The 12,781-nt window shown below is 39.6% G+C and overlaps 1 protein-coding gene across 4 annotated transcripts in view; it reads left to right on the forward strand.

Annotated features, from left to right (window-relative positions):
• Positions 1 to 12,781, forward strand: part of pard3aa (par-3 family cell polarity regulator alpha, a) — an 847,887-nt gene that overhangs the window by 757,364 nt on the left and 77,742 nt on the right. For 3 of the 4 annotated variants that reach the window (XM_078233098.1, XM_078233102.1, XM_078233103.1), the window contains one exon: positions 4,830 to 5,093. The exons of the other annotated variant lie outside the window; for it this stretch is intronic. In XM_078233098.1, the coding sequence (XP_078089224.1) occupies positions 4,830 to 5,093 (264 nt within the window). The remainder of the gene's footprint in view (positions 1 to 4,829; positions 5,094 to 12,781) is intronic. 4 annotated transcript variants of the gene reach the window in all.

The following is a 12,781-nucleotide window of genomic DNA, read 5'->3' on the forward strand; positions in this document are numbered from 1 at the left end:
CATCTAAGTAACCTGTTTCTATTACTAGGGCAGTTCACACCTGATAATTTTGTAGATGCTCTCATGCATTTGGAATCCCTTGATCACTTTTAGCATCTTGCCTACCCCTGGAAATGCTGGCTGCTACTGTTGCTAGGCAGATTTCTATCTTTCAGGCCTTTTTAAATTCCTGTTAGTGTTGCTGCTAGGCAAATATTTGACAATATCCCGGAACCAATGTGGGAGTGCCATCCTCAAAAGACCTATGTAAAAACTCAACCCAACCTGAGGGTAATTGGAGATGGGAAACAAAGTTATCCCTGTCAGTGTGTCACCCAAATTCTGATGAGAAATAAAATATATATCTTAACTATCAGAGGGGGCAAAGTCTGAAAGTAAAGCTATTGTTTGTTTATCTGGATCATTAAGTCAGGATTATTGTAGAATAAAAACACCAGAACATTTAAGCCTATAAAAGGAGTGAATCCTTGTTCATGTTGTTGGAATCCAGTTCCACACACAACAGATGGGATCATAAAAGGATGATAATTTTTACTGAGTTTTGAAAGGATGTTCTACATGGCCAGCCCTCCCTCTCTGTGTCTTATGTGATTGATCAAAAACATTTAACTGTTCGTCTGGAAAGGCTAATTAACTTCAATGTAGGGAATAGGAAGTAGCATTTTTGTTGAATTTGGCTGCCTGCAGTCGCTTCTAATCTAGTTAAAATGAAGAGTAAATAAAGTTAGATTGTATGCTGTTGGCACATCCCAGTCATAGCAGTAATGTGCGTGTGTCAATGTTGGTGACATAGAATGAACAGAGCCAGAGAGAAAGTAGGCATCAGAAGCAGACAGAAAAGAGAAGGAAATTAAAAGACTGGTAGAAAACTAATACATTCATTATATCAAAGAAACCGTTTTTCGTTTTAAGAACAATGGGATACACATGGAGAAGCTGTAGTCCAATTTTGATGTGCATGTCTATTTATGGGACTTGGTCAATGAATTGGTTGTATATACTCAAATACTGCAACTCCCACTTGCTATACATCAACATTTTTAATAATAGTTTGCAACATTTCCAAAATTGGAAAACGTGATTTTAAATGAGAAGTGAGGTGTGACCTTGTGTATTTCTCACGGTTCAGTTTATCAGTTGAACATCTAGGTCGAAGAAATTTCCACACACCTTAACAAGTGGTCATCTGTGACCTATTGACCTAACCATGACCTCGTTCAGCAGGAAGGTGGGTTAGGGATCTTGGGGCTTAGTGGGTCCAAACTAGTTTGTAATTAAAATGTGTCAACATGGTCCAATCCTAGCGAATGGATTTTTTTAAAAAAGCGTGGCTTTTGTTAGCTGCTTTTCTTTAGGATGTGATAGCCCATATGGCAGTGATGGAAGAATTCCTTTCATGTTACTTTAGCAACATCGATTTGGTGTAGCAATCACTGTGAAAGTAAACTGCTAATGAATAGCAACACTGCAACAGTAATATAGCGCTGTTACTCCTAAATTATACACCATCCTTTTTAATTAGGTGAGCAGTGGCCTACATTGCAGTGCATGTCAGAAATTAACATCTTAAATTGGTGGCAGCTTGAGGGGTCTGTTAATAGAAATTCATTGACAGGGAAGAAACTGAATTTCATTACATCAGCGAATTAAATTTAAAACAAAATGAAAAAGCCTTTTTAAAAGAAAGGTTAACATTTCAGGTAAAGACTCATAATCACAAGTTCTGATGAAGGATCTTTACTCAAACAGTTAACCTGGTTTTGCTGTTTTGAGATGTACTTCTGCTTCTGTATTTCTAGCTTTTCTTTTGTTTTTCTTATAGATTTTCAACATTTGCAAATATATTTTCTGTTCATCTCATGAATTAAAAGAACAATCAACTTGATGTTTAAATATGAGCTCTAATCTCCTGTAACTTATGTGCATTCCTTTGTAAAATGCACCATGCAGGTACTTTGTGACCCCGAGGTCATAGCAAAAGAAAAATTGGGTATAGTCTTGCACTGAGGACCATCTGGAACTACTAAAGATCAGCTGGCCTGTAAAGGGTCAAGCTCCAGGAAGCCCCATCAATGTCCTTAGAAAGTTCCCTAAGAGATCATAATATTATTATTCTAAAGTCTGTGTTTTTGTCCCCAGTGCCAAATATTATTTGAAATATAGCCACCCAATCCAACAATTTACAAAATCTAATACCCTTGGTTCAAGTTCAGCTTCTTTCTCTTTAGCCACAAGAGATTTATCCGTTAATATTATTGACCAAATAAAGTACTTCAGTTTGATTGTTGACCATGACAGAAAAACAGTGCTCACAGATATAAAATCTCACAACTGCCTTAAAGATCTTAGAGCTCCTTGTAATGTGCCAAGTGCAGTTATTACCACAATCCTCAAAACAATGAAAATGGACCACAAGTACATATCTTTCAGTCCTCATCACACAAGAGTTGTTATCATACAACTTCCTTGCATGCTTCAGCAAGGAGGGAGGGCGTGTTGTGGATGTTCACTGCTCCATGTCTGTTCACATCTGATGTGCAGTTAGCCAATGCTCAGGCTGCAGAAGACAAGAAGGTCCATGTTTGCCATTGGAATGAAGTCTGTTACCAAGCCACACCACCTATAAAATCAGACACAGTGCGCTCACATCATTGGCAGATGGGTTATTATCACCCTGGCACTTGGATCCCTAAACTGGTGGCATGGGTGCTATCCTAGCTGTGCTATGATACTGGATTTCTAGAATGTGTTAGAAGTTAATTTTATTGAAGAGATTGAAGCACCACAGTGACCTATTTTTATTCATTCATGGGATGCGGGCTAGTCCAATATGTATTAACCATCCATAATTGCCTTTGAGAAGGTGGTAGTGAGCTGCCTTCATGAACTTCTACAGTCCATGTGATGTCGGAACACCCAAGGAAGAATTCCAGGATTTTAACAAAGTGACAATGACATAGCTGCAAGTCAGACTGCTGTGTTGCTTGGAGGGGATCTTGCAGCTGGTGTTGTTCCCAGGCATCTGCTGTCCTTGTTGATTTAGGTAGTATAGGTCGCAAGTTTGGAAGATGCTGTTGAAGGGGGCCTTGGAGAGTTGCTGTAGTTCATCTCATAGCTGGTACACACTGCTGCCACTGTGCATTGGTGGTGAAGGGAATGAATGTCAAAGGTGATGGATTTGATTTTTGATTTGATTAATTATTGTCACATGTATTAGTATACAGTGAAAAGTATTGTTTCTTGCGCGCTGTACAAATAAAGCATACCGTTCATAGAGAAGGAAAGGAGAGAGTGCAGAATGTAGTGTTACAGTCATAGCTAGGGTGTAGAGAAAGATCAACTTAATGCAAGGTAGGTCCATTCAAAAGGATGAGGTGCCAATCAAATGGACTGCTTTGTCCTGGTTGGTGTCAAGTTTCTCGTTTGCTGTTGGAGCTGTTCTCATCCAGACAAGTGGAGAGAGTTCCATTAAACTCCGAACTTGTGCCTTGTAAATGGTGGACAGGCTTTGGGGAGTCAGGAGGCAAGTTACTCACCACAGAATTACCAACCTCCGACCTCCTCTTGTAGCCATAGTATATGGCTATATAAATATTTAATTTGTGATTACTGAGGAAAGGTTAGGCTTCTCTATTTTTTAAATTGATAACACACACATCAATCAGACAATGTGATGTTTGGATGCACAGCCAACATTTTAATACGTGCCTGATTTTGACAGGCATTTTGGATTCTTTTTTCATATGGGGTAATTTAATTAGCCATCTCAATAAAATTGTTTGATTAGCAATTCAAGTAATTTAGATTGTCAAATAATGGGTAAATGTGGGAAATGGAATTGAAAAGAAGGTATTTAAAATTCTTTTTCTTTAGATTACCTGCAGTGGTCCTGATAAGAATAGAATTATTTTTTTATAATTGCACAGCCAGAAGTTATAAAGGTAATAATAGTTTGACTGGCAGATGGAAGGTAATCCTTTTTGGACCAAAGGTGCTTGAAGCATTGATAAATTATTCTTTAGAGAACAGTGGAATATTGCATTTGCATGCCCTTTTAGGATTGACATTGATACTAAAGATGTTATTTTTAACGACTAGAAGATCTTCCATGGCCACCATGTATGGGTGTCCTGGGGGCTGGAGTAGGCTTGTCATGATTAACTGCTAATAAACCTGTCCATGTGAGAAGTGATCTAAATGGGTGACTCCAGGTGATTGCAGCAACTAGTAATTTCTTATGGTCAATCATGTGGTTATTGTAACCGTTTGAAAATTCTGGCCCCCATAATACATGTTGAAGGGTTGTTTTTCATCTGTAACATAATCCAATCTCTGCTAAGTGAAGGACATGCATTAGGCTCAAGACTACTCACGCACTGTGTTAATTCCACCATTTACTACTCAAGTAAACCGCCCACATTTGAACTCCTTCTTCAGCTTTTCACTCCAAAGGGGGGATGTGGGATCTCTTTTGGTTCCTGACTTTTGCATGGATGTATTGTTGATGGTAGGTGCACTATGCTGGGTGGATAAAATCCTTCAGTACCCACACTATCTTGGCAATTTTTACTTCCACATGACAAAATTGTCTAGCATTGTGAAGTATTCCTGTCTGACCAAACAACAGAGAAGTCCTTTCACAGATGATAGCCACGTTCAATACATGTTGAAGTTGGGAGTGGAGCCTGGACCCTCCGAATTGCAAAGTTCCGTTGTCAATTTACCCTCAACATTAATTAATTTGATTTTAATATTAAGCTCTTGTCGCTTACATTTGTGAAGACTCCCCTCCTTGTCACAAGATGACTTGATGTTCATGAATTTTACAGAATTCAGGCAAAACACCGTGAAATTCGGGAGCGACAGGCCCGGGAACGAGACTATGCAGATCCACAAGATTTGAATAGAACCTATGGATCTGATGATGACCCAACATATGCTGGCATGAGTTGGTACGAATCTTCTTTAGACAGCAGGCACAACCTGATTTTAAATGCTAGACCACAGAGTGCAAGAGAAGAGACACAACCAACAGAAGCGGTGTATGCTCAAGTGAATAAATCAAGGAATGGAAAAATTCCAACTGCAGAAAGGTAATCTGATGTATTTTGCAATTTGCTCAAAAAAGCATTTTTGCAGCATGTGCTTGCTTTCTGAAAGGCTCACCATCGACACAAAGTGCTGTCAGATTATTGGTCCAGGATTTAAAACCCACCGTCTTGCATGCGGCGGGGGAGGGGGGTCGGGTTGCAAATTTCCAGTCGTCTTCAGATTACTTCACTAATATTTCTGCACCTATCTAAGTTTTATCAGTTGTGTAATAGAGCAGGTTAGAAAGCAGCATCTTTAGCAATGTATCTCTCAACATTTCATCTTCAGCTTGTTGAATATTATGGTTTGGTGGTGCAGTTTTTTTTTGTTCACTATTTTTTCTCATCCTCCTTGGTAAGAATTGGTTTATTCCAAGTGGCCCAAGTGAAATGTTTTTGTATATGTGTCGACAGTCAGTGTCACAAAATTATTTGCAAGGGTGAGGGTGGTATATCATGGCCTAACTCTTTCATCTTTTGTTGGGGGAGGGGAAACAAAATGCAGTTAGTTGCTTTTGCTGCATGCGCAAATATAATATTTTGATTACCTCACGACAGTATATAGAGTGTAAACTGAATTGATCATCAGGGACAGCCACTGGACACCGGGAATGAGAATACAAAATCCATCCAGCTCATCTGAAATGCTCAGATTCATTCATATTTAGATTATTTTCAAAATCCAAAGTACTAGAGATGCTTTGATTACCTGGATTCATACACAACATAGAAACTAGAAGCAGGAGTAGGCCATTTGGCCCTTCGAGCCTGCTCCATCATTCATTTTGATCAAGGCTGATCATCAAATCCAATATGCCGATCCCACCTTGTTCCCCCCCATCCCTTAATCCGATTAGCCATTGTGAAAAATTAATATATTAAATATTGCTTGGGTAACAATTCTTAAGTGGGATACAAAGTCATGAAAATAATCAGCGAAAGCAGTTGAATGCATCCAGAGGATGTTGTGATCAAACTGTATTGTGCTCTGTCCAACTTCAGCCTGAACACGGTGTCCAGTTTCAACAACTGGGTATTCAAGTACTGTAGAGGAGAGCCACCAGGCTGATCCCAAGACAGTCACAGGAATTGAAAGGGTTAATGTAGAGCGTTCCTTAAGATTTAAGCAGAGTAGGACAAGGGAGCCCATAGGTTTAAACTAGAAAAAGGTATATTTTTTGCTTCAGTGTCAAGGAGCTATTCATGTAGAGCAATCAACATGAGAGAAAATCTCCAATGTTATTTAGGAAAGCATTAGATGCCACAGTTGAGCTGTACAATGTCTTGGGATGGTTGAAATCAGGTGGGCCGAATGGCTCATCACTTGCATAAAAATCTTGTGATGTCTTAACTATAACAGTGCAAACCCCGCAAGCTGCAAGATTACCTGAGCCCTGAACTCACTTCACTCACTGTTTTGTGTTCTGCATATTAGTAATGTATATGAATCACGTAAAGAATTATCTGAAAGGAGGGGGCAAAAATGCCAACATTTGCCTTTATGTTTGACACCAACTCTCCTAGCATTTGGTGACTATTGCGATGTACAGGAATACAAGTTAACCCACCAATCATGCATTTACAGTAATTATAATAACATTATTGATATTGGAACGGGTGGTTCAGGACTGTTTTATAACAACCCTGAAGTTTGTGCTTGATTATATAAGGATGGTTTTCTGACACCCTTTCTATGCACTCAGCAGAAATGAATTTTTAAATTTAGCAGTTAACGTTTCTTTTTGAAGCTGGAAGTTTCCTCTCCGCTCACCCGCCCTTGTATATTCACGCGTGTTTATGTGTTTAGAAAATATGCGAGGAGGTCTGACTTGGTGGAGCAATTAGTTTGCAATGCTGATGACTCTTCCATTTTAGAAAAGGAAAACAATCTTTGAAGTGTTGGAGCTTTTGTCTGTGATTAGAGAGGAAGAATGCACAGGAGATGGTAACAAGGAAGTCCACTTCCTATCCAAGGTCATGAGACAGGATGTAGGTGTGGACCCACCCAGGAATAGTGGGCTATAATTATTATCCATGTCAGCATTCTTGTAAACAGACACAATCTTTGCTCTTCTTTGCTGCTAGTCACAAAACTTGCAGTTTTCACATATGGACTGTTAATATTATGGTGTTTTCAGAATGTAATTCGCAGTTAGTCCATTGTTTGCTAAAGAATCGCATGTGTAGCAAGATGATCTGACACAATATAGAGAATTTTATCTGAACCTAAGAAGCTACTTCGGGATGTTGCCTCAGCCAATTGCTGTAAAACTGATGCAAGTGTAAAGCTATAGTTCAAGAAGGTCCCAGATGGTTGGTCGCTCTGACCATACATCATTAATGTTGATCATGACTTAACGGGCAGCTTCACTAATTCTGCGAGAGTTTAAATGTGCTTTACTGCAATTGCTACTTGTAACACTAACACAGGTTTACTGCTTATCGCCATGTACCGATATGAATGGTATTTTTCATTCTTATTTTAGCCACTTTGAACAACATGGTATCGACTCACTTTCTTGAATGGCTGACGCACTTTTTGTCCCTTTACTTTTCTCTCCAGTCTCCCAGTGATTAACTCGCCAGAGACAATTCTTTGTCAGATGAACTATTCAGTAACCTCTCTCACCTCTGCTGTCTAAATTGGATTGCCATTTAATTGAAGTACCATCATCGCAATTGGAAAAAAGCAGCTTTTTAAATTGACGAAACATGTACCAGACCTATAAATTGGCGGCAACAGAGCTGGCAGAAACAAAATAAATTAGTTGAGGGATCTGAGCATTTGTTACTGAACTTGTGCGACTGCCCAGATAATTGAAAGTTGTCTTTTCTTGTTCTAAATATTCCCATGTCACCTGGCATGGTAGCATAATGGTTAGCACTGCTGTCTCACAGGTACCCGGGTTCAATTCTTGGCTTGGGCCACTGTTTGTGCGGAATTTGCACGTTCTCCCCATGTCTGCGTGGGTTTCCTTCAGGTGCTCCAGTTTCCTCCCAGTGTCCGAAATACATGCTGGTTAGGTGCATTGGCCATGCTAAATTCTCCCTCAGTGTACCCGAACAGGCGCTGGAGTGTGGCGACTAGGGGATTTTCACAGTGACTTCATTGCAGTGTTAATGTAAGCTTACTTATGACACTAATAAATAAAGATAGTTTGCAATATTAGTAGTCAATACTGTATAAAAGTGCCAGCATTCCTTGCCAATACACCTTTCAAATCTCATTTGACTCTGATACCTCACATTTCAAATTGCACAGGCCTTTCTTGAGAAATAAAGCTCCTGTTCCATACCACCTTGTCATGCTCAACATTTTTTAACATTTACACCAAAGAAAGCTATGAGGCAGCACGGTGGCACAGCGGTTAGCACTGCTGTTTCACAGCGCCAGGGATCCAGGTTTGATTCCCGGCTTGGGTCACTGTCCGTGTGAATTTTGCACGCGCTCCCCGTGTCTGCATGGGTTTCCTCCGGGTGCTCTGGTTTCCTCCCACATTCTGAAAGACGTGCTGGTTAGGTGCATTGACCCGAACAGGTGCCGGAATGTGACGACTAGGAGAATTTCACAGTAACTTCATTGCAGTGTTAATGTAAGCCTTACTTGTGACTAATAAATAAACTATACTTTACTTTTACTTTACTTCAAGTGATCTCAGGCATTTTGAGAAATATTTGCCTGATTTTTGAATTGCACTATTTTCCCAAATTTAAAAATGTATACACATGTTCAAACCATTCAGCATGAGCTGATATTGTGTGACATTTCCGTGCTTTGGAACCGTATTGCACAGTGGTATACCTCCAAAATGTGTCTTTGTAAACAGCACTAACAGTTGGATTGGTTCCAATGTCATTTTCCTTTCATGCCCCATCTGTTTTTTGGTAGAAGTCAGCTCTGATAAAGCCAGAGCTTTCTTTCCATTAAAAGGTCATTGCGAACCCTCCGCTTGAAAATGACATTTGTGATAATAGCTCAGTAGTGAAGTCAATTCCATGGGGCTCTTAAAAAGTGTTAAAAGTGCACAGCATTCCTGTGTCAGGCTCATTCTGTGTATGTTGTGTGTTCGGCTGGGGAATGGAATTTGACACATTTTAATTTAAAACTGTTGTGCAACAGGCACTTTTTAAGGAAATGTTTGTTTCTGTTTTTTTCCACCATTGCAAAGCAGTCTTACAGAGTTGAGAAAGACCAAAGGGATGTAAAGAATGTCTGTGGTACTTAACTGTAATGTCATTTTGTCTATTCTATTGAACAAAGGTGCATATAGCTTGGAAGACTCAGCAAATAATTATTTATGGTGAAATAATAGTTTAGTTTATGGCAGTGCAATGCTTTTCAAACATAATTTTTTAAATGTTATACGCAATTTAGTTGTGGGGAATTTGGAACTTGTCCGTGTACTCTTGAGTTGCAAGGTGAGGAGGTGGAGAATTCAGTTAACGATGAACTCATTTGCAGCTTCTGGTATATATCCAAAATTATAATACACTCCCTGCCATTGTTTATTCTGTGGGTAGTCTTTGTAATGATCTCTGTGTCTCTACACCATGCTGTGCAGTATGCCTTCAAGAGCATTGCGCAGGAGGGAACACAGGCAGATTTCCAGTACACTCAACTGATAACTTTTACTGAGGCAGGTATCACTGCAAGCCTATTATAAATCCTGTTGGATGCCCATGTAGTGTAACACAATAGTCCAGAGAACAAATGGAACTAACAGAGTTGAGATATTGTTTTTGCACTATGATTCAAGGCTTTCAAAATCGAAGAAGGTTTTACATTTTTCATCAATATGCATCTAACTTAATATTTTATCAAATTCAGTCAGCCTTCTTGCCAACCTCTGAGCCATAATTCGTTACAAATGCACAAAAGCATTAATTTGATATTTTGCTTTCTTCAGATGTACTCATTCATTTCATCTGTTAACCATCTCTAGCACTTATAGGACAATGTAGGCAAATTTTGATCATATGATTTGAATACAAGCTAGTTCCAGAAATTGAACTTTTTTTTTCTTAATTGTTAATTTTCCTATTGGTCACCTTGTCCTAGCTGATCACAGACCCTGATGTGATATTTTAGGCCAAGTGGTGCAGCAAATTTTTTCAGCTAAAGATTCTATCCTTGGACACTGGAGACAAGCTCACAAATGGGTTTTCAAGGTTGAGGGCTCAGTGATGGCTGCTAGATTCGCATTTAAACGAGCAGCGTCAAGCAACAGGCCAAATACAATGATGCGTCACAACAAAAATCACATTCCTTCTTTGCGGCATTGTTTGCAATTCGGATATGTCCCATGTGACGGGCACAATTGAGCCAGGAAAATAATGAAATTCGGTGTCATAAGATCTTGCTGCTTTGGGGGTGGAGATTGGAATGGGGAGGTGTTGTCCTGAAACATGAAAGTAAATGAGTATTGTTAATTGTTAACTGTGCACTCTTGCCTGAGATGAAATGGACCTTGGAGATGCAGCATTGCTTTCTTGCATTGTAAATGAGACCACGACCGCCATCTGCTCCTAAGATTCTTATTCTGGAAAATGCATAGCCAAAGCTGCTTTTTGCACTGCACTGTTAATGTATGTGGTTTCCCGTTTCCCAAATTAAAGATTTATTTTGCTTGCTATGTGGACACAGAAGTGCACATGCATCTGGTAGTGTTTGAACTGGCCCTGGCTGCAACATTAAATAGGAAATGACAAGCCTTTTAAGATGGTAGTACTGTATTAAGCTGTAATGCAATATACAATAAAACAGTGCTTCCACAATGGGACCAGTACAGATCGAGGAACAAAGCTTTTAATGACATTAGTGGAAGACAGTTGTGCTTCTTTGTTTGAAAAAAAAAATTGCATTAGTGATATAACTAGTGGTCTGCAATTATTGACAGACACTAATGGCAAAATGATACCATTGGCTCTCAGGCTTTTGAAAGGATTTTATATTCTGACCCTTTTCCCTCTCTGTGGCTGCTGGTGAAACGCTGATTGCATAGTTTATATTGTTTTTCTGATTCAGAAATCTAGATGAAGAGAAAAAGCCTGAAGTGCTGAGAGGGGTGGAGATGATCCAGGTAATGGTTTAAGTGGATGCCAAGGTTTTTTTTAAAATTTGGAATCAAAATGCCGGGCAAGGGTGAGATGGATCATGGTTCCAATTTCATCCATGAGATTTTTGTTCTTTATTCTTTCATGGGATGTGGGCATTGTTAGCTGGCCAGTATCTGTTGCCCATCCCTAATTTAATTTGATTTGATTTATTATTCTTACATGTATCAGTATACAGTGAAAAGTATTGTTTCTTGCACGCTATACAGACAAAGCACGCCATTCATAGAGAAGGAAACAAGAGAGTGCAGATTGTAGTGTTACAGTCATAGCTAGCGTGTAGAGAAAGATCAACTTAATGCAAGATAGGTCCATTCAAAAGTCTGATGGCAGCAGGGAAGAAGCTGTTCTTGAGTCGGTTGGTATGTGACCTCAGACTTTTGTATCTTTTTCCTGACGGAAGAAGGTGGAAGAGAGAATGTCCAGGGTGCGTGGGGTCTTTAATTATGCTGGCTGCTTTGCTGAGGCAGCTAGAAGTATAGACAGAGTCAATAGATGGGAGGCTGGTTTGGGCTACATTCACAACCTTTAGTAGTTTCTTGCGGTCTTGGGCAGAGCAAGCGCCATACCAAGCTGTGATACAACCAGAAAGAATACTTTCTATGGTGCATCTGTAAAAGTTGGTGAGAGTCATAGCAGGCATGCCAAATTTTCTTCATCTTCAGAGAAAGTGGAGGCGTTGGTGGGCTTTCTTAACTATAGTGTTAGCATGGGGAGACCAGGACATGTTGTTGTGATCTAGACACCTAAAAACTTGAAGCTTTCGACCATTTCTACTTTGTCCCCGTTGATGGAGATGGGCATGTTCTCCTCTAAGCTTCCTGAAGTCGATGACAATCTCTTTCGTTTTGTTGACATTGAGGGAGAGATTATTGTTGCCGCACCAGTTCACCAGATTCTCTATCCCTTTCCTGCACTCTGTCTCGTCATTGCTTGAGACCCGACCCACTACGGTGGTGTCATCAGCAAACTTGAAAATCAAGTTGGAGGGGGAAATTGCCCTTGAGCTGAGTGGCTTGCTAAACCATTTCACAGGGGAGTTAAGAGTCAGCCACATCGCTGTGGCTCTGGAATCACATATAGGCCAGACCAGGTCAAGACGGCAGATTTCCTTCCCTAAAGGAGATTCGTGAACCAGATGGGTCTTTACGACAATCGACAATGATTTCTTGGTCATCATTAGATTTTTAATTCCAGATTAATTAAATTAGCTTGGAGAAACCAATCACACTGTAGAGTCTGATTTGTTTTTCTCTAAATTAAAATGGAGGGGTGGGGTGGGAAGCGATATATAAAATAAAACCATAACCAGCTGGTAAGACCCTTAAGTGAAACAGCCAAACTTGTTGTATATAGAAGTATATTTTAAATAAATTTGATGTGAAATGGCAATCTCCAGGTTTACAGATTCTTTCTGCAGCGATGGAGCAATGGTAACCTCAAAAAAATGCTGCTTTGATTTTTATTGTTTGTGCAAACATTTTAACATCTGCCACCACTTTTATCAGCAAGATTAGATGCTAAATATGTTGATCTTTATGCTAAAATTCTCTAAAATTGTTGTTGTAAAGTTTTGC

The sequence above is a fragment of the Mustelus asterias genome, chromosome 2, assembly GCF_964213995.1.
Source record: "Mustelus asterias chromosome 2, sMusAst1.hap1.1, whole genome shotgun sequence".
NCBI classification, from domain to species: domain Eukaryota; kingdom Metazoa; phylum Chordata; class Chondrichthyes; order Carcharhiniformes; family Triakidae; genus Mustelus; species Mustelus asterias.